Source organism: Coenobita brevimanus, chromosome 112 (genome assembly GCF_032717465.1).
Source record: "Coenobita brevimanus isolate Jiangsu-jjx chromosome 112, ASM3271746v2, whole genome shotgun sequence".
In the NCBI taxonomy this organism is placed as follows: domain Eukaryota; kingdom Metazoa; phylum Arthropoda; class Malacostraca; order Decapoda; family Coenobitidae; genus Coenobita; species Coenobita brevimanus.
In genome coordinates this window covers 232,363-257,500 of record NC_137065.1, presented here as the reverse complement: position 1 = coordinate 257,500, position 25,138 = coordinate 232,363, and the positions used below count along the sequence as shown (strand labels likewise).

The 25,138-nt window shown below is 45.2% G+C and overlaps 1 protein-coding gene across 1 annotated transcript; it reads left to right on the top strand.

The window, feature by feature from the left end:
* Positions 1–748: 748 nt before the first annotated feature.
* Positions 749–21,453, top strand: LOC145418030 (uncharacterized). Its single transcript, XM_080286564.1, has 10 exons — positions 749–1,145; positions 8,231–8,423; positions 11,822–11,964; positions 12,229–12,357; positions 13,560–13,770; positions 14,326–14,419; positions 16,542–16,721; positions 19,711–19,821; positions 20,436–20,637; positions 21,317–21,453. The coding sequence occupies exons 1-10, from the start codon at positions 749–751 to the stop codon at positions 21,451–21,453; spliced, it is 1,797 nt and encodes a 598-aa protein (XP_080142690.1).
* Positions 21,454–25,138: the final 3,685 nt, after the last annotated feature.

The window sequence follows — 25,138 nt, the reverse complement described above, 5'->3', positions numbered from 1 at the left end:
GAAGGGAGATAGGAGAGACACCGATAAACGAGGTACGAAAAAGAGACGGACCGATAAACCACGTGGAAAGGAGAGAGACAGAAAGAACACATACAGACCACATGCAAAGAATAGGAACAAAAAGAAAGAGTTGATTAAATCAGAGAAGAGGAGAAGAAGCAGAAAGAGAAAGACAGAGGGCAAAGCACGTTCAGAGAGGAGACAAACAGAGAGACAAGATATACAGAGAGAGACAGGGAAAGCAGAGATACAGAAGAGAGGGATAGGAAAGAAATCACGAACTACAGACACAGATAAAACAAAAACACAGAAGGCAGATACAGTCAGACTCGTGACAAAGAAGAGAGATGCAAGAAGACGAGAGACAAAGAAAAGAAATGCAGGGAAACGGGAAACAGAGAAGAAAGGTACAGGCAGACGGGAGGTAGAGAAGAAGTATACAAGGAAGCGAGAGAGACAGAAGAAAGAGACAGGCACACGAGAAATAAAAAAGAGAAAGGAGGGGAAACGAAAGACGGAAGTGAAGGATACAAGAGGCAAACGGGAAAGAGAGAAGAGAGAGATAAAGAGGCGTGAGAAACAGAAGCGAGATGCAAACAAACGAGAGATAAATACCTGCAAAGGAGAGATAGACAAGAGAGACACAGTCAGATTCAAGAGAAGGAAACGAGAAATAGCCAGCTTAGACACCTACTTAGAGACGATCAAGAACGGACACACCGAAAAACTGGATTCCCTTCTCAAAAACATGGACGATCGGGAATTAGACGAACTGGACGCGTATCTGAAGGCCGTGGAAGAGGAGAATGGAAATAAAAACGTGTATTGGAAATCCACGAATGAAGAAGGCGCCGTAAACACGAACGATTACAGGAAGTCCGCGCAAAATCCGAACGCCCACCCGAAATCTGCGCAAACAGAATCGCAAAATGGAGACCTCAGGCGAAAAATCAAGGACGAGATGGACATGCGACAGAAAGGTATTGTTGATGGAAAGGACGTTGGTGGTGGTGATGATGTAGATACGGAGGTGAGTGTACTTGACGAGGGAGCCCCCAAGGACGCGGACTACCTGAGAGTGGGCACCGTGGACCCCCGCCTGAGTCCCCTTCCGCCACAGCCCCCTGCAGCCCTTCGTCAGTTGCGTGAGTGTTGTTGCTTTTATTTACTTTAACCCATCCACCCTGGAAATTATTTATTTGAACTTGAGAAGTTAATACAGCCTTAATTAAGCATTTTATTACAAGGTACCGTTCCTAAGAAGAATAAAATTGGTAGCAATACAAATAATGAAAGTTAAATAAAATAAAATAAGTTAATTCATAAATAAATAGATAAATAGATAAAGGATGTCACCCGGATTCATGTAGTTAAATGTATTTTTTGCTTTTGTATCTGAAATGTTATAATACAGTACCTACCGGTATGCTTTAATCATCTGTCTATCTTTCAATTTGTCTGTCTGTCTGTATCTATCTATCTATCTGTATCTAACTATCTCTATCTGTCTATTTGTCCTTATCCATCCAATTATATGTATATATGTATCTGTCTATCCATAATTTATTCATGCTTCTGCCACACGATTTCTTTCGGCTCTATCAGTCCCCTCAGGTTCCAAAACCCTGAAGACAAAAAAAATCGTCTTAAGATAACGCAAATAAAATATACTTATCGTGAAGGTGAAGACTTGTCCACACCATCCACTCTTACGATGAAGTGCTCCCTTTAGGTTATTCTACATTGAGTGACAAGCCAGATATTTTCATGTACCCCAAGAAACCATTTTTATAACGTTGGGTTGTAACCATATAACCAGCATAATGAGCGCCTGGTGGTCTAGTGGGCTAAGGTGCTCTGATCGTATGTGGCCAGTTAGTGATAAAGGGCGAGGGAAGGTTGGGGTTTCTTGCCAGCCTAATCTAGCACAAAATGCTTGATAATTTTCTAAGACTAAATTATTTTTGTAGTAATAAGAAGCTTTGCTCAGTCTCCTGAATTTACCTTAGTGTGAAACGGACTGGAAAATTATTAGGCCTAAGTGAGAGAGAGAGAGAGAGAGAGAGAGAGAGAGAGAGAGAGAGAGAGAGAGAGAGAGAGAGAGAGAGAGAGAGAGAGAGCAGTGTGTAGGCCTACATTATAAATGGGTCATTGACCTACAATACATAGAACGAATCTCTCTCTCTCTCTCTCTCTCTCTCTCTCTCTCTCTCTCGTATGGTATCACTTCATCATTTGCATTCCCATCTCATCTTCTCTCTCTTTCCCTCTCCCACTTTCTCTCCTTCTCCTCTCCCTCTTCTTTCCTTCCCCTTTGCCTTTCCTTCTAATCATTCCACCTTCCCTTCTTCCTGTTTCTCTCTCTCTACCTTTATCTATTCTCTCTCTTCCTCCTCCTCCTACCTCCCCTCGTCTCTTTTTCTACCTCCTGTTTCTCTCACTTCTCTCTTCCTTTCTCTCTTTCCCTGATACTTTATTCTCTTCCTCCATATTCATCATTTACCTACCCGGTACTCTTTCTCTCCATTCTCTGTTCCCTCAACCTCCCTCCTCCTCTCTTTCCTGCCATGTCTTCTTTCTTCCTCATTTATCTTTTCTCCGCTTCCCTCCTTTCCTCCCTCCTTTCCTTTACCTCTGCCCTTTTTTTCTCTGCCTCCTCCCTCCTTCCCTCCCTACCTCTCTTCCTGTACCTTTCCCCTCTTTTCCTTTACCTGCTCCCCCCTCACTTTCGACATCTTCCTTCCTACCCTTCCTTTTTCTTTATCCTGTGGAGCAGTTCATCGTTTACCTTCACCTATTTTCACCCTCCTTTCTCACCCTCCCCCCCCCTCTCTCTCTCTCTCTCACACACACACACACACACACACACACACAGTGGGGCGCTGGGTAGCCGTTTGTGACGTATAGCCAATAGTGTCATGTGTAGTTAGTGTTACCCTCACATTACCCCATCCCACCCCATTCCGTCCCATCCTACCCCACCTCACCCCACCTCATCCCACCCCACCCCACCCCACCCCATCCCACCCCACCTTGTACTTCTTTCACCTCTCTTGACAAGGCGTCGTCATGACATCTCATTTCACCTCACTTCTCTCAGTTTCACTCCAACATTTCTCTTTAATATTTTCCCTTACCTGACCTGACTTGACCTGGCCTGACATTACATTTTTACGTATTTTTTCCCTACGTCTTTGTTTAATACTTGTAATGTTGATTTTGTTCATCATCATCATCATCATCATCAGCAGCAGCAGCCTGACTTTCTTTTCAGCGTACACACACACACACACACACACACACACACACACACACACACACACACACACACACACACACACACACAGGGAAGTAGAAAACAAGATATAGGAATAGCCATCAGCAACATGACCAGTGAAATGAACCAGACACTCATTTACTCACTGTTCAGGCCCATGGAATCCTGCCTCTACCATACAGGGGTAAATAAAATCATATAAATAGTCATCTCTCTCTCTCTCTCTCTCTCTCTCTCTCTCTCTTACAGCTCAGCAAAAACATGAGCATAGTGTTTAAACAGTGATACAAATATTACAGGGATAAAATATGATATAGTTGTGATGGCAGGTTAGTATATCTCGTAGGTCGCCTATTAATTTCTTCTTTAATGCAAGAAGAGGATGATGGGGTGTGAGAGACTAACTGGGAGTGTGTGAATGAGTGGAGGGTTGGGGGAGAGGGAAGGGGAGACCGAGGATAATATGGAGAGGAAGAGTATAGATGTATATGAAAGAAAGGGGTGTAAGTTAGGGGAAGGACAGCGAAGTGAGAGGGGACTGGGGAACATGAGGGCGATTTGTTTGTGGCCACCCTCTACAGGATTAAGGCGTCTGTCTGTAAATAGATGGATAGACAGAGATGAAGGAACCAAAGGCCAGAAGCCCGCAAAATTGTTCTCTCCAAGGAAAAAAAATAGAGTGCACTTGAACACATGACTTAGCAGCGTTGTTGAGAAATTATGGTAAGAATTTGTAAAGGAAAATGAGAGGAGAGGAGAGTGAGAGGAAGAGAAGAGGTGAGAGGCAGCAGAGAAGGTCAGAGACAGGAGGGAAGAGGGGAGAGGAGGAAATGAGAGAGGGGGAGGTGAGAGGCAGCAGAGAAGGTCAAGGAGGCAGGAGGGAAGAGGGGAGAGGAGGAAATGAGAGAGGGGGAGGTGAGAGGCAGCAGAGAAGGTCAGAGACAGGGAGGAAGAGGGAAGAGGAGGAAATGAGAGAGAGGGAGGTGAGAGGCAGCAGAGAAGGTCAAGGAGACAGGGAGGAAGAGGGGAGAGGAGGAAATGAGAGAGGGGGAGGTGAGAGGCAGCAGAGAAGGTCAGAGACAGGGAGGAAGAGGGAGAGGAGGAAATGAGAGAGGGGGAGGGGAGAGGCAGCAGAGGAGGTTAAGGACAAAGGGAGAGAGGAGGAGGAAGGAAAAGAAGGGAAGAGGAGAGGAAAGAGGGAGAAAAGGGGGTGAGAGGGAGTAGGGAAGGTCAAGAAGAGAGAGAGAGAGAGAGAGAGAGAGAGAGAGAGAGAGAGAGAGAGAGAGAGAGAGAAAGGGGGAGAAAATAGTGTAAATGAGGAGGTGAGAGAGAAGAAGATGAAGGGAGGGAAGGAGGAAGAGAATGGGGGAGGAACAAGAGGCGAAGGGGAATGGAGGTAGAGCGGAGGGAAGGGGAGGAGCGAGAGTGAATAAAAGGGGTAGGGGCAGTACAGAGTGGGGAAGATGAGAGGGAGGGGGGGAAGGCAGAAAAGGAGAAAATGGAGGAGGGGGAGGGAGGAGGAAGGAAAGGGGAGAGAAAGAAAGGAGATAGGGAAAGGGAAGGGAGAGGGGAGAGGGAGGGAGGAAAGGGAGAGAAGAGAGGGTGGGAGAAAAGGTGGGAGGGAACGAGGGAGAAAGAGAAGATAGACAGGGAGGAGGAGGAGGAAGAGAAGGGAGTGGGGAGGGGGATGTAAAGGTACGCTGAAGCGATTAAAGGTGAACGGTCACACTCACACCCTCCATTCTCTCCCTCCAGTTCCCCCCCCCTCCTCTCTCTCTCTCTCTCTCTCTCTCTATAACATTTGCTCTTCAACTTTATCCATCAATCTCAATCTCGGTCTGCCTCTCCTCCTCACTTCCCTGCTCTTCGAAAGGCATTGATATAGTTCATTATCATCATCATCATCATCATCGTCATTTTAATAATAATAATAATAATAATAATTATAGTATTTATCATTGCTATTGAATCCAGCCTCTTCCCGCTTCGCTTAGATATACTGGGTGGGATTTAGAGAGAGAGAGAGAGAGAGAGAGAGAGAGAGAGAGAGAGAGAGAGAGAGAGAGAGAGATCCTGGTTGGGTTGGAAATGGCGATTATTATCTGATATATTGGTTATGAGGAGGTGTGTGTGTGTGTGTGTGTGTGTGTATGTGTGTGTGTGTGTCTCTCTCTCTCTCTCTCTCTCATGCATACAGTCATGCAGGCACTTTGAGGTGACCTTTTGACCTTATATCCCAACACCTGACCTGACCTCACATCCTTGAGAGAGAGAGTGAGAGAGAGAGAGTGAGATTGCTAATACCTCTATAAAGTGCAAGTGCTTTTCAAAAGTTTCCTAACTTTTTGCCCCTCTTCTTGTTTCGAGGAGAGTATGACTTTGGAAAGTGCTGAGTGTGTGTGTGTGTGTGTGTGTGTGTGTGTGTGTGTGTGTGTGTGTGTGTGTGTGTGTGTGTGTGAGAGAGAGAGAGAGAGAGAGAGAAAGAGGGAAGGAGGAAAGAGATCGGGAGGCGGGATACTGAGGGAGAGGAAGTGAAGGCGAAGAAGAAGGGTGGGAGAGGGAGAAGAGGGAGGGAGGGAGGAGGTGATGGAGGAGAAAATGGGAAAGGGGAGAGGGTGCGGGAGGGAGAGGAGAGAAATGGAGTTGAGAGGGGAGGGGAGGGGAGGGGAGGGGAGGTGGAGATAAGTTGTGATATCGGAAATAATATTGGGTAAAGGTGGGGGGAGAGAGAGGGAGGTGTAATATGAAATGCAGGTCAGAGAGTAAATACTATTATATTAATTTTTTTTTGGACCAGTTCTTTCTTCTCTATTTCCAGTCTCTACCAGTTTCCCTGATTTTCTTACTTACTATCATTCATTATTATCTTGTTTTCTTGCTTTCCTCTCTTTCCTTCCACCATTTTCTTTCTCTTTGTTTACTTCAGGCTTTTTTTACTTACTCTTTAATTTTCTTTCGTTTTTCTTTCCCTTTCCCTTTCTTTCTCCTCTTTTTTTTTTTTTTTCGCATGAGAGAGGAGGTGAAAAATACCACGAGAGAGGTATTGTAAGCAGGAGGAGGAGGAGAGGAGCAGGAGGAGGAATAAAGTGGAGAGGAAAAAGAAGGAAGAGGGAAAACGGAGCGAAGGAGAAGGGAGAGAAGAAGGAAAGTGGAAAAATGTAAAAAAGGAAGTGAAGGAGAGAAGAAAGAAGAAAGTGGTGGAAGAAATGAGGAGGGGAGGTTAGAGGAGGAAGGGAAGAGAAGGAAAGGGAAGATGAGGAGGGAAGAGAGGAGAGAAGGAAAGGGAAGATGAGGAGGGAAGAGAGGAGAGAAGGAAAGGGAAGATGAGGAGGGATGAGAGGAGAGAAGGAAAGGGAAGATGAGGAGGGAAGAGAGGAGAGAAGGAAAGGGAAGATGAGGAGGGAAGAGAGGAGAGAAGGAAAGGGAAGATGAGGAGGGAAGAGAGGAGAGAAGGAAAGGGAAGATGAGGAGGGAGGAGAGAAGGAACGAAGGGGAAGAAAAGGAGAGGAGAGGTAACGAAAAGGAAGAGAAGGAAAGGAAAGAATGAGATGGAAGAAAGGATGATGGAAGTGTAGGTGGATAAAGGAAGGGATGGAGGAGGGATTAGGAGGGAAGGAGGAGGAAGAGAAGGAGGTATATGGGAAGGGAAGGAGGAAGAAAGAGGAAAAGTAAGGAAGAAGTGCATAGGTCAAGAGGTCCCTCAATTTTGCAATTTATCTCAAGTGATGCCCAAGTCTGACTTTAACCCTCTCAGCACGAGGAGGCAGGGAAGGAGGTAGGTAGGCAGGTAGGCAGGTAGGTGAGTAGGTAGGGAGGTAGGCAGGTGGGTATATATGTATGTAGGTAGATGGGTAGGTAGGTGGGTCGGTGGGTGGGTGGTTAGGTAGGCAGGTAGATAGGCAGACAGACAGGCAGGAAGTATTAGAGAGATGAAAGGAGGGAGAAAGGGAGAGTAAGAAGAAAGGAAGGTTGGAGGGAATGGAAGGAAGGAGGAGAGTGGGAAAGAAGAATTGATGAATAGATTAATGCAGGAATGGGGAGAAGAAAGAGCCATCCATCCGTCCATCCATCCATCCATCCATCCATCCATCCATCCATCCTTCCTTCCTTCCATCCATCCTTCCATCCATCCATCCATCCATCCATCCATCCTTCCATCCATCCATCCATCCATCCATCCATCCATCCTTCCTTCCTTCCATCCTTCCTTCCTTCCTTCCTTCCATCCATCCATCCTTCCTTCCTTCCCTCCTTCCTTCCTTCCTTCCTTCCTTCCTTCCTTCCATAATTTCTTTCTCTGCGTCCCTGTCTGACCACTCAGTCACCCTGCCTACGTTCGATCCAGTCTCACCATACCTCACCCTGTCTCACTCTGTTTCACCCTGTCTCACTCTGCCTCAACCTGTCTCATTTTTCCTCGCCCTGTCTCACTTTGCCTCATTCTGCCTCACCCTGCCTCACTCTGCCTCACCCTGCCTCACTACCTCATCTTGTCTCACTTTACCTCACCCTTCCTTACCCTGCATTACCCAACCTCACCCTGCCTCATCTTGCCTCACCCTACCTCACCGTGCCCCATCCTGCTTCACACTGCCTCATCCTACATCGCCCTGCCTCACTCTGCCTCATTCGACTTCACCCTGCCTCACCCTGTCTCAGTTTACCTCATCCTATGTCTCTCTCTCTCTCTCTCTCTCTCTCTCTCTCTCTCTCTCTCCCCTAAGTGCCTGCCTTTCCTTGTTATATTGCCTCGTTCCTCCTTCGTCTCCTGTCCCTTCCCCCCCTCTCTCTCTCTCTCTCTCTCTCTCTCTCTCTCTCTCTCAGTTGTTCAGACGGAATATATAGGCCAAGAATACAGTTTACATATACAAGTACAGTATATACGGCACCCAAATAGCCCTGTAATGTACCTCAGTAACTCCAACTAATTACCCTTTCTCTCTTTCATTACAGACATGGGCGGCAATGGTGTGTGGGCGGGTGCAGGGTGGGCGTGGCTGGCGTGTGGGCTGGGCGTGGTGGGCGTGATAGCGCTGGTGGGCCTGGTGTGGGCGGGCAGGCGTTGGGCGAGGAGGAGGAAGGCAGCCGAGGAGAGACAGCAGATATTGTTATGGCCGGGAGCGGGACCCCAGCCTTGTAGCTTCCAGTGAGTTTCTGAAGTGATTTTGTAGCCAATTTACCCTTTTTTTGTCGCTGTAATGTCTGTAATAAGGCCACTTGTCGCCCTAAATCTGCTCTCTTTTAGCCCCTTCAGCTCTCTAATTCTCCTTTTTAGTCTTTATAGTCTTTTTTAGCCCTCTCAGGAATTAAAAATGTATCTCACAGCTTTGTCATATCCAGGTTTTAGAGTTTGTAATCATTGTAGTGTTTTGTAGCCTTGTAAGCCGTTGAGTAGCCCTCTTGTAGCCGTCTAGTTTCTTGCAGCCCTAGTAGTCTTGCTGTAGCCCCATCAGTGTGACGGGGGGGGGGAATAGTTTTGTAGTCTTGCAGTTCCAGTGAGTTTTCGAGTGTGTGTTTTAATTCTTTAGTCTTTGTGTCAATTATTTAGCTCTTTTGTAGGCCTATCAATCTTTACATAGCTCTCTTGTAGCCCCCTCAGCTGTAAAATCGCCCTTGTAGCCTTAAGTACCCTAAAATAGCTGTATTGTAGTTTTCTGTTTACAGTTATTAGATGATTTTGTACCCGTGTCAGCCCTATAATAGCCCCCTTGTAGCCCCATCAGCTCTTTTACAGCCAGCGTCACATACCACTCATTGCCCTGAAAAAATGGATAATTATGAAATCTGGCGGCTTTTTCTTATCATTAATACTTGAATTAGGTTTAACAGCTTCTCCTAACCTTATTTTCTTTTTATCCATCTTCCTCACGCTTATCAGTTCATTCGCTTTAACCTCATCCCTCCCTCATCTCTCTTCCTCCTCTTATCAGTTAATGGTATCTCTCTCTCTCTCTCTCTCTCATCTCAGCCATCAAAAGCCACTCTCTCTCTCTCTCTCTCACACACACACACACACACACACACACACACACACACACACACACACACACACACACACACACACACACACACACAGTATTGCCAAGCCTCTCCTTGGCATTACACACCCGCCTTAATCCATGCCAAGCCCTCTCAAACCTCTCCTCCCTCTCTCCTTCCCTCTCTCTACCTCTCCTCCTTTGCTTCCGTCTCATTACATCTCTTTTATCCCTTTCCACTCGCTCTTTATCCTTTTCCATCCTCCTCCCCATCCCCCACTCCATTCCCTCTCCACCCCTTCTCTTTCCCCTCCTTGTCTCTTCTCCATCCCTCTTCATCTCATCTCCACCCTTCTTCATCTCTTCTCCATTCTTCCTCATCTCTTCTCCATTCTTCTTCATCTCTTCTCCACCCTTCTTCATCTCTTCTCCATCCCCTCTTCGTCTCCTCTGCCCTCCTTCCTCCCCTTTTTTCACCTGACGGGGCCGGGTCACTGTCACAGATACTTAGTTGTGCTTGTGTGAAATTCGATGATCCATAGCTATTAGTTAGGGGGTCTCCTTGGTTACTAGTCAGAGTTATCATTCGGTCTAATTACAGCTGGCCATCAACTCAGCTGAAAGGGGTTCCAGATCTTTGTTAGGTGAAAATAAATCGACTAGAGTACTTTTCATCTCTCTCTCTCTCTTGCAAATGTGGGAAAGAACACCTTTGAGAAGTCTCAACAATATTTAGGAAATGATAACAGCACACCACAACTCAGTAATAATGAATCACACAGCGCTATCAATGCGAATCATATAGTTCGACCTGAACCCGTAAATATTAATACCATTATTCTAATGATAGAACATCAAAAAAAATACTAACTCCTGTGGCTCAGACGGTATTCAGCTACGCTTCTTGAGAGATTCTTTCCCTGTGCTAATCCCATACCTCAGTTGCATAATAAACACCTCAGTCGTAACCGGAGTTTTCCCTACAGCATGGCAACACTCCATAGTGGTCCCCATTTTTAAATCAGGCAATGTGGATGAAGGTTCCAACTATCGTCCAACATCTTTGTTACCTATACTTTCCAAACTACTGGAAAAGATTGTAGCATTGCAACTTATAGATCACTTGGAAGGGAATCATCTCCTCAGTAATTTTCAGCATGGCTTTAGACATAATCTCTCAACTGAAACTGCTCTTTTAACACTCCTTTGTAAGCATATGAAAACCTAGACAATAGAAAAGTATCTCTGATTGCGCTCTGTGATCTTTCCAAGGCGTTTGATAGTGTTTGTCACAGTGTATTAATTAACAAATGTCTAAAAGTAAATGTAGATTCCTTCTGGTTTAAAAGCTACTTAAGTAAGAGAACTCAATCTGTCTGAATTGGCAATTTTGTCTCAGACAAACATGATATCTCGTATGGAGTACCTCAGGGATCTGTGCTCGGCCCTATTCTATTTCTTACCTATGTTAATGACCTCTCACAATTAATAACTGTCAGATAATACGGTACGCAGACGCCACTCAGTTTATCCACATTGGCAGCATTGACGATATAAGTGAATTAGTTCATAGATGTGAGTCCACCTTATCTCGTGCTAAAGAATACTTTCACACTAATGGTGTAATGTTAAACACCAATAAAACCCAATGTATGTTTATAGCTACGAGTGGACTGTTGTCACAGATCCCACGAGACACTCACATGCAGATTTATGGCACCCAAATCTTTCCCAGCAGTTCCTTTAAAAATTTAGGTGTGTACTTCGATAATACTATGACATTCAGCACACATATTGACGAAATGAGTAAAAAGGTTTTTAATACTCTAATGTACATTAATCGCATAAAGGATAATTTTAATAAGGCCACAAGAATAACTGTAGTACAGTCACTAGTATTAAGTATTATCAATTATGGCTTAATGATATGGGGTGCGACAATCTTCGCACAACTAGAACGGGTACAAAAACTTCAAAACTTCGCCGCTAAAGTAGCAGTAGGCGGTATCGCTAAATACGATCATGTTACACTCTGTTTAAAAGAACTAGGATGGCTAAAACTTCATCAAAGATATAAGTATGCATTAGGAATAGCAGATTACAATATAATAAACAAAACAGCTACGAACTGGCAATTCAAGCTCCCTAAAGTACATGAAATCAGTACTACCAATACAAGACAACAACAACATATGTACGTCCCCAACACAAACACCAGCATCGGAGCAGTCAGTTAAAGTGGCTGGACCTAAATTCTGGAACAGTCTCCCCTCCAGTGTTTCCAGTACTCATACAATATATTCCTTTAGAAAACAGCTGAAAAATTTTCTTTAAACACCCAGTTTAAACAGTAACATTTCTACTAATAATCCTTCCCGCTGTGTCAACACGTTCGTTACAGTGTGTATATTTATGTATGTTTATAAATACATACATGTAGATTTAACTTATTATATGCCCTGTATGGAATGAATAACCATTGTAATATTGGAAATAAAATTCTGATTCTCTCTCTCTCTCTCTCTCTCTCTCTCTCTCTCTCTCACCTCCCTATTTTTCTCTCCAGGACTCGAGAAATTCGCTTCACACTGCCCCCCTCCCTGGCCCCCCTTGGCTCATTGGCGGACGACCCCCCACTCAACCTGGACGACTCCCCCCCGCCACATGACGACCACCACCACCTCGCTACCTCCAGTGCCACAGCCCAAGGTGAATCAGTGACGGTCGTACCAAATGCTGCTGCTGATGATGGTTTGCATCATGGTGATAGGCCTAATAATGACGAGTATCTTGTTTAAGTATCTGTCTGTTTATAACTATATCTGTTTATCTACCAGTCTATATATATGATGTATCTATCTGTCTATCTATCAGTTTATTAGATAATGCATGTGTCAATTTATATCCATCCTTGCATGATCCAGTATCTCTCAGTTTATCTCTTAACATAACTATTTATATCTCTACCCACAGGCACACAAGACTCCGGGTCGGCTTCATCATCCTCCCTCGCCTCCCTCACCTCAGTCGAAGCAGGAAGCACCAGTAGTAGCGAAGTGAGGAGGACTTCACTCACTGATGTGCGAAGGAGATCACTGCAAGGTGCATGAGATAGATAGATAAATAGGTAGATAGATAGAGAAATAGGTTGGTTGATGAGGCGGATTAAAAATGGTAGTAGAGTGACTTGGAGGCGTTTTGTCTGCGGCCACCCTTTGCGGGATGAGGGCGTCGGGCTATAGATAGATAGATAGAATGAGGGAAAAAGAGGAGATAAAGATGTGGATAGATAGACAGATAGATAGATAGAGAGATAGACTGATTTGTATTACTGACTGACATAGATATAGACTGATTGATATATTTATTTATAGATAAATAAATATTTGGATATACAGGTATAGGTAGATATCTATGAGAGAGAAAGAGAGACGGGGGGGGGTAAGCCAAAGGACAGAAGTGTAAAAAATTCCATCCAGTTAATATTAGAGAAAGTTTTGGAACACCCTGTACAAGTATCCAATCACAGTTAAAGAAAATTTACGAAAAAGCGAGCGAATTAAAGAAAAACAAAAGAGAATATGTAAATTAAATCTGGGTCTCAATAACCAGATTGGTTTACAGAGAGAGAGAGAGAGAGAGAGAGAGAGAGAGAGAGAGAGAGAGAGAGAGACCTTTATGCATGAAATGAAATAAAAGGAAAAGAGTATTGAATAAATTTGCATTTACTCTGCATGGAATATTAGCAGTATGGGGAAGGCAGAGAGAGAGAGAGACTAACCAATTTTATCCTTTCCGTCTCCGTCTGCCTGTTTTTTTTTTTTCTCACACACACACACACACACACACACACACACACACACACACACACACACACACACACACACACACACACACACACACACACACACACACACACACACACACACACACGTTCTCGCTTTGCCAACTGGTGGACGGGAGTTCGCGCCTCGCTCAGGTCGCGAGAAGTTTCACTGACGAAGTGGGTGGTTACTGTCCTCCTTGAGCAAGGGGACGGGTGTGTGTGTGTGTGTGTGAAGGTCACAGCCTTGCTCTTAGATCGGACTATATGAGCTCTCAGCTCCCTTCCGGGAGGGTAAAAGCTGACGATCACGACCATCATGTGATCCTGACCGACCCGGTGAATTACACACACACACACACACAAAATCTCTCTCTCTCTCTCTCTCTCTCTCTCTCTCTCTCTCTCTCTCTCTCTCTCTCCATACAACCAACCACACTCTCTCGTAATAAAACAATAACTAAACATTACAAAATTACAGGTTACAGCCTCGGTACACTTAACCCAGAGTTGTACCGGATCCCAGACCACTTAGACGATCCCGGCACGTACCCCCCTGGCCACTTGGGGCGGCTGTTCTTCACTCTTCATTATTCAAGTGATGGGGAGAAGCTGCAGGTGGGCGTGTTGAGGGTCAGGAATTTGGCTTCGAGAACGCCAGGCTCCACCAATGCTTGTGATCCCTACGTGAGGTGAGTTAATAGGCAGGTAGATAGATAGGTAGGTAAATAGATTGACTGATTGATGGGTTGGTTGGTAGACACAAATGAGTGGATGGTTGATTTCGATTGTAGGTTGGTGGATTGATATCTGTATGGAATTGCTGATTGATACTTAGGTTGATGGGTAATTGGTTGAACTGTACAATGGCTGGTAGATAGATGGATAGATAGATGCAGGAATAGTTACGTAGATCGATGAATGGATGGATCAATCACTAGATACATAAGTGGACTGATAGATGATTGAATGAAATAATAGATACACACACACACACACACACACACACACACACACACACACACACACACACACACACACACACACACACACACACACACACACACACACACACACACACACACAGAGTCAACACTGATCACCACAAGTTTAATCCCTGAATATGTCTCTCTGTGCCTAATGTTAACAGTAAACACATTCTACTCTTTTCACCTTACCCAATCTTACCCTAGCCTCGCCTAAACCAAACTGATCTGACTTAATCTGACTGCATTTCATGGCCACAGACTAAGCGTACTACCAGACGAAAGAAGGTACCTACAGACCAAGCAGAAGAAGAAGACCTGCAATCCAGTCTTTGATGAGCATTTTGGTTTCCACGTAAGTTATGAGCTTACTACTAACAAGCTTGGGGCAAATGCGGAAGTGACGGAGGCTTGTGGTGTGGCTGTGGATGTGAAAGAAGGCATTAGGAGATATACTCTGAGGTCGTATGACCGAGTGGAGAGGTTGGAGAGCAAAAGACTAGCTAGGAGAGTGTATGTGAGTGAGGTGGAGGGGAGGAGAGGGAGAGGGAGACCAAGGTTGAGATGGAGGAATGGAGTAGAGAGGTACTTGTATATGAGAGAGGGGGTGTAAGATGGAGGAAGGGCAGCGAAATGGCAGAGGACAGGACGACATGGAGGCGATTTGTTTGTGGCCACCCCTTACGGAATAACGGCGCCTGGTCGCAGATGTACAGATGTGGGTTTTTTACATTTTTCCTGACTTTTTTTCCGGATGGTGTGGTGGGTGGGGGAGAGCCTTCCTTCTTTTTACTTTTCTCATGCACATTGGTTAGCTCTACGTAGACTTAACATTATTTTCCAGGACTAAACCTCGATTGGGCCCAGTAGTACTCCTGTTATGTGCACTCCTTATGTACTCATATTCTCGTAAGGTTAAGGCCTTATGTATTCCCTCTTAAATCATTAGATTCTGACTAGTATCTTAGCGTCTTACTCCGTCACTGATTGACAACATCTGTCTGTCTGTCTCTCTATCTGTCTATTTGTCTATCTGTCTGTTTATCTATTAATCTGTCTGTCGAACTATACTCTTGTTCGCGTTAACTAGACGTAAAATTCCTGTCAAAATCCGGACCAAGTTAAGGTGATTGGATTATATATTTTTACAACTTTGGAGATGTGTTTAGAAGGAAAGGGGATAAAAACAGTGCATTTTTGATGCTGAACAGAGACGTCTTTACGTGGGGGCACCGACATAACCGGGAGGGGTAGCTGCCTGGTTATATAAATGTATTGTATGTAGACTACCTCCCATTCCCCCGAAAGAGGAAACTGGAATGCAAGAGGACAACTTCGGCCTGAACTTCCAGATGAACCTGTGGCAACAGCAACAACAACAGTAATAGTAATAATAATAATAATAATAATAATAATAATAATAATAATAATAATAATAATAATAATAATAATAATAATAATAATCTATCTGTCTATAGCCCGACGCCCTAATCCCGCAAAGGGTGGCCGCAGACAAAACGCCTCCAAGTCGCTCTGTCACCCACCATTTGACTGCCCTCCCCCCCACCTCACTCCCCCCTCCCTCATAAACCTCTCGACTCCATCCCTCCACCTGATCCTCGGCCTCCCCCTCCCTCTCCCTCCACTTCATATATATATATTGTATATAAAATAGCAGGGGCCAAAGAGGCACACACTAATCCTATTTGTTCTAGTTCAGTCATTCTTTCTACCCCAGAAAGACCATGTGCCTCTTAGGCTTTTGAAGAGGAATTATAAGAGGTCCAGGAACCTTCTATTTCAGGCTTCGCAGACTAACACACACTATCTGTGCGCACTTGTTTGCTATTACCCGTGACCTCAAATGACCTTGGAGTTCAACCTCACATAGCCTGTGTTCGAACCGGAGGTCATGTGAGTCTCCACGCCAAAAATTGGGCTGCAGGGGTACCCGGCGTTGCCCGGGCCATAAAGGCGAACACTACCGGCGACCTCGAATGACTCTGATCTGAATTTGACCCCCTTAAAACCATCCCTGGGTCACCTTGATTCGGAATATATGTGGGTAAAAGAACGGCTGTGTGTGTGTGTGTGTGTGTGTGTGTGTGTGTGTGTGTGTGAGAGAGAGAGAGAGAGAGAGAGAGAGAGAGAGAGCTGACACTGGAGGTATTTTTGGCTGATCCTTTGGTATTTCTCTTCTTCTCTCACTTCCTTAGTTTTCCCTTCCCTGATTCTCCTTGTTGAGAGAGAGAGAGAGTTGGTACGCTTGAAGAATGCGCATCGTTATGCATATGCATTCCTGCCTTTTGTAATAATCTGTGTGTGTGTGTGTGTGTGTGTGTGTGTGTGTGTGTGTGTGTGTGTGTGTGTGTGTGTGTGTGTGTGTGTGTGTGTGTGTGTGGCGAAAATTCGGCAAGGACAGGTGGTAATTTTAGTCCAGGTTTAAGGGAAAGGACTATAAGACCACTTATTTTCAGATTCCACTTCGTTATGTGGGCGAGCGTACTCTGCGTCTGAGTGTGTTTGATGGAGGGCGTAACAAGAAGCAAGGGGCGCTGGGCCATATATATTGTCCTTTGGCCCAGGTGCTGCTTGATTCTGCCACGGCCGATCCGCCTGATGCCGCTGCCCCTGTGTTGGTCAGGGATCTGGTGAAGGTGAGTGAGAGGGGGGCGGGGAGGGGAGGAACTGATGATTTAAATAATAAGGAATAGTTCTCAGTTTATCTGATCATTATAATACTTTAAGAGGGAGAGAGAGAGAGAGTTGTTGTTGTTGTGAAGATTTGTCCATCTGTCTTAACAGTGGACGCGGGCAAGTGAAGCCCATCAGGGGAGGAGATTCTCAGAAATCAGGGGGGTAGGAGACGTCTAGCGAGGTGGAGGTTAGGAGGAGACAATGGAAAGCAGAGCTGAGATGGGGGAGAGAGCAACGATCTCGGCGACAGTAGCGAGACAAGACACATGCCTGACAAGGCTGTCTTGTAGCATGATGCGAAGTGTAGCAGTGGAAGGTAAATCGGGGAGATAATGTAGTAAAAGCCACTCGTCACGTTGATGACAATGGGGGCATGGGTCTGGGGCTTGGCCAACGATTTGGGAATAACAAGGGTATCCCATTCGTAGGCGTTGCAGGTGAATGACGAGCGAGTTGGGGGTGTTCGGAGGTAGAGCGAGGGGCTCGTAGTGCATAGCTCGGGCGTACCAGGTGGCCGATCGTGAGCCGGCAGCAACCTGATTTTCGTGATTATCAAGCATGAGTCTGACGGTGGAGGTGTGAAATCTACGCTTGATTTGAGCGAGTGTGGGATTAAGGAGGAAGGTGACCAACGGGAGGGCAGTTGCACCACGTGCTGCAGCGTCGGCCAACTCGTTGCCTTGTATTCCCACATGGCCTGGTAGCCAGTGGAGAAAGATGTCGGTTTTGGTGCGTGTCATGGCATCAGCCACTGCAGAAATAGAGGTCAGCAAACCAACATTGTCTGTGAAGCGTTGTGAACAGGAACCATGCGGAGACGATAGCGAGTCTGTGTGTATAATGATGTGCCTGTGGTGGTGTTCAGAGGTGTCTCTGAGAGCACCGAGGATGACAACGAGCTCTGTCTCGTACACAGAGGCCCCTGTGGGGAGCCTCCAGGTATCGACACGGCCTTCACAATAGACTACAGCGCCTGCTGACCTGTCAGCAGTGTCTGAGTCATCAGTATAATACTCGACTGCCCCAGGGACTTGGAGGGTTGCGATTCTTCTGAGCTCATCATGCTGTAGAAGGGAGGGCAGGGATGCTCTCAGGGAGGCGCCAGAAGGGGCAAGACTCTGAATCACAGGGGGCAGCCATGGTGCAGGGGATGAACAGTCTGGGTGAGAGAGGTCAGGGCCTTCCTATAGAGCGTCTGTCATGTCGAGACTGAGCAGTGGAGGCCACAGAGCGTGACCAGTCCTCTCACGAATGATCGTGATGAGGCCTGGCAAAGGTGCATTCGAGCAGTGCAGTCACTGGAAGCTGTGGCCTGCATTTGCAGAGCTGGGCGGCGACTGCTGTTGAACGACTCCTCACTTGGTGTTTGAGTGATGGGAAGCCACTCTCCATCCTGAGATTTTCGATACGCATCCGCGGGGGAGCTCCTAGCACAACATACAGTGCAGAGTTTTGCAGGACTTAGAGGGAACGTGCTTGCTTCTCTGATAGCCCTACAAGACATATGGCACTGTAGTCAACAAGTGACCATATGGTGTGTGTGTGTAGAAGGTCCTGAGGACACGAGGAGAAGTGCCAAGATTGCGAGGGGAAAGGGCTTTAAGCGCTGAAATCCTGGGGGCGGCCCTTTCTCATAGGTACTGCACGTGTTTGGAAAAGGTCAGGCGACTGTCAAACCACACTCCTAAGTACTGATGACTACAAACGATGTCGAGCTGGTGCCCTGCAAGAGAGAGATTGGAAACTCAGGGGGCCGTAGGCCAAAGGGCATGCATTTTGTTTTCTGGAGATTGATCTTGAGACCCAGTTCACAGCGTCTGTCATGGAGGCGGGTTAGAGCAGTCGAAGCACGGTTGTAGCAATTCTTACGAGAGAAGACGAGTGCAAGATCGTCAGCATAGCAGAGCAGGGTGATGCCCCTGCCAGAGTCAATTGACACCAGTCGTTCATCTAGGACGTTGAACATGAGTGGACTGAGCACACTTCCTTGAGGCATACCATTGACGTGGGGGTAAGAAGGGGAGAGCCGCCCCCAAAAGCGGACACTGGCGGAGTGGCCAACGAAGAAGTTACGTAACCAGGAGAGAAGGCTGCCACGAACTCCCTTGTCTATGAGCGCCGCCAGTACAGTGTCAGGGTTGGCTAGCTCAAAGTCCTTCTCTAGGTCAAGGAAGACTGCCAGGTCTCGACCACATCTCAGCTCACCAAGAAAAGAGACGAGGCACTGCGGGACACTTCTGCCAGGGAGGTAGGCGAAGAGCCGCGAATGTTGCGGGCCTAATTTCCAGGCAAGGCGAGATAGTATGAGGCATTCAGCTGTCTTTGTGATGCAGCTGAGAAGAGAGATAGGTCTCATCGCAGTGGGATCGCATTGCATGGGGATGGGATGTATAATGGCAGTCTTCCATGACGAAGGGAGGTGTCCTTCCACCCATGAATGGTTATATAAGTCCCGTATTAAGGATTTCCCCCTCTGTCCTGATCGTGCGAGGAGGGAGTAAGTATGGCTGTCAGCTTCAGGGGCTGTGTCTCTCCTGCCATGAAGGTCCTCGTCCAGTTCATCGTCAGTAAAGAGGATGTCAGTATCGTCAGGGAGCGAGCAGGTGGCGTATATGGCGGCACTCCTTGGACCCCTGAGACGGTCCTGCACGTCCCTGACGGACTGGAGGAGGATGGAGGGCGAGCCAGGCGAGAGAGAGAGAGAGAGAGAGATAGATAGATAGAGAGAGAGAGAGAGGTGGATGAATAGATAGGAATTAACGGATGGATAGATAAGTAAACACAGACAAAAAGAATATGTAATTAGAATAATAGGTAGGTCGGTAGATAGATATGAGATAATATAAATAAAAGTAGATAGGCAGATACGGTAGATAGATAGATAAATAGGTATGTAGGTAGTCAGGAAAATAGGCAGATGCACTACTAACCCGACATATCCCCCGACAGGAAGATGACGGTGAAGGCAGGAGTGATCTGGGTGAACTGCTCCTCTCCCTCACTTACAACGACACCCTTCATCGTCTCACACTTACCGTCTTCCAAGCAAGGGGGCTCAGGGTAAATGAGAGAGTGAGTGAGTAAGGAAGTGAGGAGTGAGAGAGCGAGTATGTAAGAAGGCCTCTAAGTGAGTGAGTGTGTGAATCTCCTAAACATTTTCCTTTTCTCCGTAAAGAGTATACTGTAGTTTGTGTCCATTCGTCATGCTGTTGTGCATGCTTGTCTCATGTACACGTCATTCTGTCTCTCATTCTGCCGTCTTGCTTCTTTCTCTACCTATCTACCTGCTCACCTGCCTTTCTACCAACCTACTAGCCTGCCTGCCAACCATCCATCTGTTACCCATTGACCCACCTACTTATTTACCTACCTACCTACCTTCCTTCTATGCTTGGTTCTGTCTCTTTGTACCCATGTACCAGCCTATCTTCTACTTGTGTCCTCTCCCTCTGCCTACCCACCTACAGTATTGCTTACCTACCTACATACCATCCTACCTACTTACCTCCTACTTACACCAACAGGTCTAAGAAGGCGAAGTAGTGTCATGGGTAAAGGTAAACCACCTCTATATATCTACCTACTTACCTACCTACCTTCTAACTTTTTGCCCGTTTCTGTTCCCCTCTTCCTACCTACGTACAGGCCTACTTACATCCTACTCACACCCGCAGGTCCAGGAGGACGAGGTAGTTTCATGGGTGAGGGTAAACTTAATTGGACAGCGTCGTACAATGAAGAGCAAGAAGACAGTGGTGGTGGCGGCGACAGAAGAGCCACATTATAGTGAATCGTTCCACTTCAGAGCGTCCCCTCCACTTGATGCACTCCACTTAGATGCCCACCTGTTCCTTGCGCCAAATGCTACGGCTAAGGGTAAGTGGGAAAATTAGAGAGTGAAAGAAAGAGTGAATGAGGTAATGAACTGGAACACGCTTCCCCGGAGTTGTTTCCCCCCAAACTTCAACCTACAGCTGTTCAAGTCCAACTGTTACAGAAATTTTATGAATGGAGGACGCCAGTAATCTGGTGTATGGATCATTTTTTTTATTCATTTGTTTTTCCTTCCTCTGTTCTGTTTAAAAAAAAAAGAGGGAGAATGTTTCAACATCAAAGCTTCCCCTCCACTTGACGTGCTCAACTCAGATGTTCATTTGCTCCTTGCGCCTAATGCTATTGCTGAAGATGGGAGAGAGAGAGAGAGAACAGGGGGCCGCAAATGGCGCTCAAATAGCAGAGCACACGGCAGTATCAACTGTGATGCGGGGACGGCGCATTCGGCAAGTGTGGACGTGGGTGTGACTTTGGAAATAGGAAATGAATAACGCAGGGTAGATGCTGATAACACTGACTGAACGGAATTGAAGCGTTATATCTATTTGTTTAACTCTGTCTGTCAGTCAGTATCTATCTGTCCATATCTATCTGTCTGTCGATCTATTTGTGGGTGTGTAACGATTACATATTGTGTATTCTGTATATGGGGTCCTGTACTGAATCATATTAGCGCACTGTCATGTTATGTTGTAATGCAGTGTATGGTGCTTTCTTTCAGGTCGAGCAGTAGGTCGAGTGGTCTTGGGGTCACACATGTTTGCAAGAGGTCGAGGTTTAACTCACTGGAATCAAGCCATCACAGCGCCCAAGCAGAATATTCAGCAGTGGCATCCGCTTACTGACTCTCCTGAATAAGTTTGTTAACATCTGTATTCCATTACCTTAACGTGGCCCAGCGGAAGAATAGATTAACATATTTATCTTTTACTGACTTCTGAGTTTGGTACTCCTGTGCTACTGTATATTTTTTGACCTTAACTTGGCCTACAGTAAAATTGCCATCTCTCCTCCTTGAATGCCGAGTTGTAACTATAGATTAACACTAGACTGTGATACAATGCTCTTTTCATCCCATCCTGGTCTCTCTCTCTCTCTCTCTCTCTCTCTCTTTAATGCTAAGTTGTAACATGATATTAACTCCAAAATAAGATGCAAAACGACGATATTCTCTCTTATGAATGATGACACTATTAATGTATTCTGACTAATGGTATACCTCTTTATGGAATGGTAGCCTATACCTCTTACTGAATGGTATACCTCTTTACTGAATGGTATACCTCTTTACTGAGTGGTACACCTATTTACTGAATGGTATACCTCTTTACTGAATGACATACATCATTACTGAGTGGTATACCTCTTTACTGAGTGGTACACCTCTTTACTGAGTGGTGTCTACTGACTCCAGATTTAACCTCTGATTTTAACAGATAATTACTATGGATCCTTTTACCTTAAGTTGGCCCAGATTTTCATCCATTTTGCAGACAATTTCACGTTAAGCAGTGGTATACCACAGCTCTTTCTCCTTTCCATAGCACTTCTTCGTGACTAGCCTGTAACTTATCTCTGAATTCGTTGTTTTGCAGTTTATGTTTGGAATCACAGTGACAGAATAAAACATTGGTATGGCTTAGCATCCATTCCATAGCACTTCTTCGTGACCAGCACCACATTCTACTGTTCATGTCACAACAACTCTGCATTGACGATGGAGAGAAAAGGGCGTTGTTATGGCTTAACATGCTTTCTAGCGCTTCTTTGTGCCTGCCACCATATTCTAGTGTTGATTCAATGTGTGTGTGTGTGTGTGTGTGTGTGTGTGTGTGTGTGTGTGTGTGTGTGTGTGTGTGTGTACAACTCATCATTGAAGATTGAGAGGTGGCAGTTTGAGATCAAGTTAGAATAAAAGGAGCATTGTAACTCCAGCAATCATCATAGTGTGTCTACTTCCTCAAACACAGGAAACGGAACTCCAACCTTTATCTATCTGTATATAGACAGACGCCTTAATCCCGTAAGGGGTGGCTACAAACAAATCGCCTCCATGTCGCCCTGTCCTCTGCTTTGTCTATGCCCTCCCCCCAACTTACACACCTCTCTGTCATAGACCTCTCTGCTCCATCCGTCCATCTCATCCTCGGTCTCACTCTCCTTCCCCTCTACCTCACTCACACACTCTCCTAGTTAGCCTCTCACTCCTTCTCCTCTCCACATGGCCAAACCACTTTATTGTATTTTTCGTGACGCATTTTATCATATACCTCTAACAATATTATAATGGTTGTTATATATACATGCTCCTTTTACTGTTGCTTGGCCAAAAATTTAAATATCTTCATTTTGAATGCTGAGTTAGACCAGGGGATTAACACTAGAATTTGGTTCTAGTCACGAAGAAGTGCTATGAAATGAATGTGGAACCATAATATTGCCTTTCTGCCACTGAACTACGTGAACTAAGTCGAGAGAGGACAGGAATCTGGGTGAAGTTAAGGCAAAAAGAGTATAGTATCCCCACCTTCATACCGGTAGTAACTGGCGCCTCAAACTTCGAGCAAATAGTTACCACCACCAATAACTTGATGTAGTTAGTCCTAACTTTCTTCTAAGTTCAACCAACAGAGCCACTGGCATCCCTGACTTAGCTGATTTAACTACTAGTACCTCCCACAGCAATAAGAATAGTAACTTGGACATCTAACTTCTGTCAGATAGTAACTTGCATCTCTAACATGATTACTATAGTCCTAGCTTACCTCTCTAAAGCCAACATAGCCACTAGCACCTCTAATAGAACAATCCCTAGTGTACCTCGGCCACTAGCTAGAGAATAAGTAGCACCTTTGACTTGATGAATATAGTTCAACTCGCCTCTGACTACACTTAAACGCTGGTACCTCTAAAATTGCTAAAGTCCTCACTAGCACCTCTGACCTCAAGAGAGTGATCCCTAATGTACCTCTAACACTAACCAGAGAGCGACTAGCACGCCAACTCTTTTAATATAGTCCTGACGTACCTCTGACTTCAAGCAAAATAGACACTAGTATCTGTGACTTGGCTAGAATACCAACTAGTATCGCTAACTCACGAGAAGGATCCCACACTTACCACTAACGTGACCCTCATACCTCTAACTCGTGATATCACTTCTAACTTCGGATAATCATTACAAATCGCCTGTAACTCGCCTTCCACTTCTCTTAATCTACCCACCACTAACATTAACCGCGGCTTGTAAAGTAGGTCTGTGTGTTGTTCATGTGTGTAGACAATGTGTGCATGTATAAGGGTAATATTAGGTGTGTGTGTGTGCGTGTATATGATAAGGAAAGATGTTACAGTACATACACATGCATACACTCATGCGTATATACCTAAATATACACATACACATATCTACACACTACATTATATAAACACACTTGAATGTGAATCATTTTATATACATGTACTGTACATAGGACATATATGGCTGGGTATACACACACACACACACACACACACACACACACACACACACACACACACACACACACACACACACACCAAAATACATAACTATAGACACGTATCCATCCACACACACACACACACACACACACACACACACACACACACACACCAAAATATATAACTATAGACACGTATCCATCCACACACACACACACACACACACACACACACACACACACACACACACACACACACACACATCAAAATATATAACCATAGACACGTATCCATCCACACACACACACACACCATATACTTAATCTTATAATAAGCAAATATAGAATAATAATACATCATTGCGATATAGCTGTGTACAGTGTTATATATGATGCCTATAGAATATACTAGAGCTGGCCATAACATTGTTAGTGTAGGAGGTTCGTAGCAGTAGTTCCTTTTCGATTTATTCAACCTGTTACATATTAAAGCCCACAGCCAGACGGGTTATTATTATTATTATTATTATTATTATTGTTGTTGTTGTTGTTATTATTATTAAAGGGGTTAAGTTGTAATAATGTGATATAATCGCCAAGGAACAGGTACTGATAAATTTGGCTTGCAAATGACCAATGACTTATGGTAGTTGTGTTCAGCGCTGGTCGTGAGGGTTGTATTTTTAAGTGGCGTTGGAGGCTTATTAACACTTTCTCCCTAGCGATTAATTCTGCAAATTACACCTCATTAGTTAACATTTTATTGATGCAGAGGTAATATTGACTCCCTGGACTCATCATGACGTGAACCCTGTGGACTGCAGGCTGAAGTTGTCATTCTCTTGCAGTCCAGTATCCGCCTTTTTGCAGATAGGGAGGGAGTTAAAGGCCATTTGTATAACCTGTAGTGGAGCTCCCTAACCATATAAATAAACAAGGAATAAATCAGCAAGGAACAGGTGCTACGAAGCTCCTTAAGGCCCTGAAAATTGCGACTTAAACTTGTGTCAAATTATCTATATTTAGGAGAAGCCACAACTGCAATTCAAACATTTCGAAGTGTTTTCTGTATATATTTCTCG

Bases quoted from the DNA above. Each gene is read 5' to 3' on its own strand.
- LOC145418030 (XM_080286564.1), top strand. From the start codon at position 749: ATGGACGATCGGGAATTAGACGAACTGGACGCGTATCTGAAGGCCGTG. The intron at 1,146-8,230 runs GTGAGTGTTGTT...CTTTCATTACAG, and splicing joins TGCAGCCCTTCGTCAGTTGC to ACATGGGCGGCAATGGTGTG. The intron at 19,822-20,435 runs GTAAATGAGAGA...TCACACCCGCAG, and splicing joins TCCAAGCAAGGGGGCTCAGG to GTCCAGGAGGACGAGGTAGT.